The sequence below is a fragment of the Helianthus annuus genome, chromosome 13, assembly GCF_002127325.2.
Source record: "Helianthus annuus cultivar XRQ/B chromosome 13, HanXRQr2.0-SUNRISE, whole genome shotgun sequence".
NCBI classification, from domain to species: Eukaryota; Viridiplantae; Streptophyta; class Magnoliopsida; order Asterales; family Asteraceae; genus Helianthus; species Helianthus annuus.
The window spans coordinates 135,144,172-135,150,413 of NC_035445.2; the positions used below are offsets into that span (position 1 = coordinate 135,144,172).

Sequence of the window (6,242 nt, forward strand, 5' to 3'; positions counted from 1 at the left end):
TTTGAGCCAGATCTCCCTGTCTACACCTTTATCGTAAACAGGACTTAGGGTTGTTCACGAGCCGAACCAAGTCAAGCCAGTGTTAGCCTGAGCTTGACTCTAATTCTAACCGAGCCAGCTTGGACTCGTCTTGAATTACATAACTTTACTGAATAATTGAGCTCGAATTCAGCTCGTTTTACTTATTTATTTCAAAAATATATATATATAGAGTCTGTTACTTAGATCTTTCTTGGGGCTTTGTGTACAGGGACAAACATCGAAGAAGAAACGTAGAAATCAATGAAAGGAAGAAGAAACAAGCCGCTACCAATATAAACGAAGAAATGAAGATCTGCAGATTGACGAAACGAAGAACGAAGAAATAAGACCATATAAACGAAGAAATATATCTTACTTAGAGAAAAACATAAGAAAGGATTAGCTGATATTATCACAATTACATACAATATATAGACTAACAGCAATGAGACATTGCTTATCACCATATGCCAACATCCATGAAGAAGATGATCATGGATTGTGGAGAAATAGGCAGACAACCGATATGTCATCAGCCGCGTATCCTGGCCGCTTACGCTTCCACTGAGCGGCTGCATACTCTACCAACTTTTTCGCCGATTCCTCCTTTCCGGCTGAAACAATCTCAACTGCCTTTTCATTTGAGACAACATCCCATACCTGCATATTTAGGATCAAAATTAGATATGTATGACAATTGACATGTATGATGTAAAGGTTTTGGTGTAAATGAGCTGAACCACTCATGGGCTAGTCAAGATGGGCTCACAAAAAGCTCGAATCAAACCTAGCTAAAACGAGCTCGAGCTTTATTTGAAGCTTCATTAATAATTGAGCGCGGTCCAAAGCATCATCTGTCGAGCTTGACTAGGTTCGTGAGACTAAACTCTCCTCTTGTTTATATGATATAATAATTTTATTTAATACAAAATTATATACACATAGTAGTTATTATTATTATTATATATTTAAGAGTTAAGTGTCATTTACGTCCCCTGTGGTTTGTCCACTTTTGCCATTTCAAGCCAATTTTCAAAATTGTACTATTTTCCTCCTTGGTCATTCTCGAAACGTGTCATTTCAGTCCAAAAAACTAACTCCAGTTAAAAAAATGACTAAATAATATATGTTATATATGTGTCTGGGTGTGTGTGTTTGTGTATATATATAATTATAAGCATATATAAAAATGATTAAATTAATAATAAACTAGCCAGGTCCAAGCTTTGGATACAAAGTGTGGCTCGGTTCATTTATACCCTAGTAATAGTTAAGATCATACCCCATCGGTCGCCAAGATAACAAAACGATCGCGTGCAGTTATGGTTCTTTGTATTACATCTGGCTCAGAAATAAGACCAAAATCTTTAACAAAGAAGTCACCAAAGGCTCTTGAAAGAGCCAGCCCTGGTCCTTCCGGTTCCTCATCAATCGAAGCACGAATCCTGGACACTCCTGGCTCATCTTCTGCTTGACACACACGCCCTCCTGACTGATGTATCCTCTCGGCTTCCTCTATATCAAGGATAAAAATAGTGTAAGTGGCGAAAAATATATATTTACTTAATTAGATTCCATTTTATTTGGTTATGTAGGAGAGTGCATACGAGGTAAATTCGGTTTGAAGTCTACACTAAGCTGCACAGCTACAAGGCTTCCATCGTCTGAAGTTGTCCCTAGAACGGCTCGAGAGTCACCAACATTTGCTAACACAATAAGATCCCCCTGTGAATCATGATCATGAAAGAAGTTTATTTATTTTCGTTTAAAAGCAAAATGATATCCAAACACAACACGCATATTCACAGGTTGATACGAACACAACCCGTTTAACCCGAAAAAAATTGACGTATTTTATTTTCTTGTAATTTTTTCTTCATATTTTAGTATTCTTTATAACCAAGAATACATATGTATAAAACAGTTACATTTAAACTACAAAAAAATGATCATCACTTAAAGGTTTAAGTTATGACATAAAACACTTTCTTTATTTAAAAATGAAAAATTAATCTATAAACCCATTTGACCCGTTTCCGTTTCAGCTAAAAAAATATCTTATGTTTGAGACTTTAGCGAAAAAAATACATTACACAAAGCGGCATGTTCATGAATGAATAAGTAATTGTGACATCTCAATTTGACTTTGAAACTCAAACCAACTTGTTTCAATCATATTGAATTTAAAATTTTTAAATACAGATTTACAGTCAATTACCTCGCGAATGATAGTCAACGCAGCTGTACCGCTGTAAAGGGAATCAATTACAGGATGAAGCTCAAGATCATAATCAACTGTAGAACAAGCCTTCAAGAAAGATTTCTTCCACATACCAAACTGGTCAAAGTTTGCATTCTTAAACAACTCCCCATTCATCAAGATCGAACATTGCGCCATAGCTTCCTGCCAATAATGAAGCAAATAAGCCGGCATTACTTTCTTCACTCGTTTTCCCACGAGATGCCCCCACGGCCCATGCCCGTCAAAAACACCACAAAACATCACATCTTCCTTCCCTCCAAACCCCTACAAATTAACCAACATTCAAACTAATATAAATTCATGATCTTTATAAATATATAATCTTTTATTAAAGAGTACAATGTCATTTTCGTCCTTGAGGGTTTGACTAGTTTTGCGACTTTCGTCCAAAGGTTTGTTTTTCCGCATTTGGATCCAAAAGGTTTAAAATCTTGCCATTTTCATCCGGCTCGTTAACTCTATCCATTTTTCTCCGTTTAGTCAGGGATATTTCCATCTTTTTTGTTAACTTAAAGGGCAATTCGGTCTTTTTCACTTTATGTAAAAAGACCGAATACCCATGAAAAAGAGCGAATTGTCCTTTAAGATAACAAAAAAAGACGGGAATACCCTTGACTTAACGGAGAAAAAGATGGAGTTAACGAGTCAGATGAAAATGGCAAAATTTCAAACCTTTTGGATCCAGATTCGGAAAATCAAACTTTTGGACGAAAGTCGCTCAAACCTCATGGACGAAAATGGCATATTACTCTTTATTCAAAAAAACAAAAAGATATGGGCTTAATGAAATGATTTACCTCCCATACAATGAAACAATCTTGATTAATTCCTTTATTTCCGCCCTTAGAATAGGCGGAAACATAATTATCAGACCATTTGGCACTAACGTTACCAGGAGACGTCAATAACAACCCGTTTTTCCTTGCTTCTTTGGCCAAAGCAATAGTAGCTTCTCTTCCAAGATTAATCCTCCGTTTCTTCCCGTTTTTCGGTGAAAATCCGCTCAACAAAGACGAGAAATGCACCATCTTTTCTACACTTGAGTTAACACCCACAAAGTTATTAGTATATTATACTAAAGATTCACCAATTCATGTAACTGCCAACATAACAACTGCATAGGAGATTAGGAATGAGTCCACTTTTATAACTAGTCAACATCAATCACCCGAACAAATCTACGCGTAACTTTAAACAAATAAAACTAACTTGATCGACTTCTCGCGATGTCCACCATCAAATAAATGTTATGAAACGAAAGACGTGGTTTAAGATATGTTGAATCGAAGGGGAAAGTTGTTATTATGCTAAAGTTTTGGTAAAGAAAATGATTGATAACTAAATTATGTAACATATGCCACAAATAATTAAGGGATCCGTGATCAAATTTTCTTTTGGAGCATTGTATCTACATTAAATAAGGTCAAATGAGTCTCTTTCTAGGACCATACTTGAAACACAACAAAATAGCAGGTAAAGGATGGCATGCTGTTGTGTATCCACATCTTGGACCAAATTAATCAACTAGATGGGCCACAAACACAACCCATTGACCTCCCATAAAATCTTTATATGAAATGATACATCCCATGTAGCCATGTGAGATGCTTGTTTTCGATAAGTAAACCTTTTTTTTCAACCATTTGAAAACTCACAGGACCCACCAATACCTTGGTAACCAATGAAACCAGGTAAAACACAGCTTGCGCTAGGCTGGTGGCTTTCGAGGGGGTTAAAGGCGGAAAACTAGTGGAAGCTGGATTTGAACATGAGACCTCTAATAGAGGGACTCAAACGCTTACCACTGTGCCGCCCTTAAGGTTTTGGATAAATAAACCATTTTTTGCTTGGAAGTGTAAAATTACCAAAAATATTATATGTATTGAGCCCCCCCCCCCCCTATTTTTTAAACCTCTCGGCCCCCTATTTAACAGTTCAAGATCCGTCACTGCACGGGACCCCCCATACCTTGCTAACCAATGAGACCATGTAAAACACAGCTTGCGCTAAGCTGGTGACCTTCAAGGGGTTAAAGGCGGAAAACTAGTGGAAGTTGGATTCAAACATGAGACCTCTCATAGAAGGACTCAAACGCTTGCCGCTAAGCCACAGTTGATGGTTTTTGATAAGTAAATTATAACATATACCTACATATTTCCTGAAAATTAAAGCTTTTGAGGATCCATATGTTTCAATTGTTAAAAGTGGACATAGATATTTTGACCAGAGTATGAATTTTCATCATATGAAATTATTACAAAAAACAGGTCCCACTTTTGAAAAGATTCCCAGTGGGTAAGTGGATGATCCATAATTTTTAATCAGTGTATACACTAAGACAATTTCTGTGGCAATATTTTGTTCTTATTTCTTTACACAGCAAGAAAGTACAAAGTGTCTGCCAGTGCATACTGTTTATCTAAATTATTTGATTCCATAAATTAAAAAGAAAAAAGAATAAAAAAAGAAAACTGTTTTTGGACATATGGGTAAATCTAAAATCTCAATAATTTGGTTCAGATTTGGAAATCATTTAACTTTATTTGACAGATCAACACAAACCTCCTAACCCATCAAATTCTTGTTCATTTAATTCCATTATCATCAACAAATGAATATAAACTCACCTAAAAACCTTTGTGTTATGAATAATCTAATGAAACAAGATATATTGTTATCAAACTAGCAAATCAACAAACAATCTAAAACTCATATACAAACAAATAACTAAATCAAGAAGCTTAAAGAACCTTGTTTTTAAGCCAAATATGTTGCAATGAATGATCTTCAATGACAGATATAACTTATAAAACAACCCAGAAGTTCACCGGAAGCAGACCGAAACCGACAGAATACCCACAAACAAGACCAGTTTATGCAGATTCTGAAGCTTCAGGTAGCTTCCACTCCATCCATTTCTTCTTAATAAAAGTGTCCCAAGTCACTTGGGAATTTATACAAACAGTTGGTGTGCATATCACAGGCTGCACTTTGTATTGATCAAGAGATGATATATGAAGGGCGTGTTGTGTGTTGGGTCCCTTATATGCATAATCATGTACACGGTTTTATTGGATGACTACTTTTTTAGTGTGCAACAAGTATTATTTTATTAAAGGACTTAAGGTTGTAATGATCTCCAATTACTACCCTTTTGAGTTTTTCAATTTGCAACTTTTGGCTAAAAGTATGAGTGTGAATTAGGATGTTGTTCACGGTCTGGCCAGTTTGACGAAAGTTTTGGGCTGAACTGCTAACTAAAGTTTTGGAAAAAGGCAAACGGAAGCGGTCAGGTTGGGTTGGTTTGGTTGAGTCGGCTGAAGAGGCTAATTTTTATGGTTTTAGACTTTTAACGCTAAATTTCGGTTGATTGGACAAGACTCAAAAATGGATTATGGGTCAACACCCTTGTATATATTTATGAATCTAAATTGATGTATTTAATATGATTGAAAAGCAAAAACATTCATAAAACATTTTAAGACGATAAGAATACTAAAAACATTCATAAAGCATTCAGATTATAGGACTATCGTATTTTTGTCCATAATGATCATTCTGAAAATATTCAGAATGATACATGAAAGAAGTATTATTAACATTACAGATAATCTACGGCTCTACGCAACTAGTTTTTGTACTGTCTATGAGCAGATATAAAGGAATAAAAGTTTGTCGTTAGTTCTTACGAGTAATACGAGGAAGGATCAAAACTACATTAGTCATGTCATGACCCAAATTATGCTATATTCCTTCTATTCATATTTCTCGTTTTAAGTATGACAAAATACATCCTTCTTTCATAACTCAATACATAATTAATTAAATTTTAAATAACGATAAAAATATCATTACATGAATAATAAGGGTGTTAACTCAATACATATTTTATTAAATTTTAAACAACGATAATAATACCATTACATGAATAATAAGGTGTTACAACTTTCTTGCAAGA

At 35.1% G+C, this 6,242-nt stretch overlaps 1 protein-coding gene across 6 annotated transcripts; it reads right to left on the bottom strand.

Annotated features, from left to right (window-relative positions):
* Nucleotides 1-350: 350 nt before the first annotated feature.
* Nucleotides 351-5,343, bottom strand: LOC110899410 (probable protein phosphatase 2C 34). Of its 6 annotated transcripts, none has more exons than XM_022146294.2 (6): nucleotides 5,035-5,343; nucleotides 3,082-3,317; nucleotides 2,240-2,548; nucleotides 1,629-1,746; nucleotides 1,304-1,536; nucleotides 351-681 (listed from the first exon to the last, which is right to left on the bottom strand). In XM_022146294.2, the coding sequence occupies exons 2-6, from the start codon at nucleotides 3,310-3,312 to the stop codon at nucleotides 514-516; spliced, it is 1,059 nt and encodes a 352-aa protein (XP_022001986.1). In that variant the 5' UTR covers nucleotides 3,313-3,317; nucleotides 5,035-5,343; the 3' UTR covers nucleotides 351-513. The 6 variants fall into 6 exon arrangements, with proteins under 6 accessions (XP_022001986.1, XP_022001988.1, XP_022001989.1 ...); XM_022146296.2 differs by having other exon boundaries at nucleotides 3,082-3,322; nucleotides 5,035-5,301; XM_022146297.2 differs by having other exon boundaries at nucleotides 3,082-3,312; nucleotides 5,035-5,300.
* Between the last annotated feature and the right edge of the window lie 899 nt (nucleotides 5,344-6,242).

Excerpts from the sequence above, each read along its gene's own strand:
- LOC110899410 (XM_022146292.2), bottom strand. The coding sequence starts at position 3,521 with ATGGTGGACATCGCGAGAAGTCGATCAA. Across the intron at positions 1,747-2,239 it reads CGTTGACTATCATTCGCGAG|GGGGATCTTATTGTGTTAGC; the intron begins GTAATTGACTGT and ends CATGATTCACAG. Across the intron at positions 1,537-1,628 it reads CTTCAAACCGAATTTACCTC|AGGAAGCCGAGAGGATACAT; the intron begins GTATGCACTCTC and ends TCCTTGATATAG.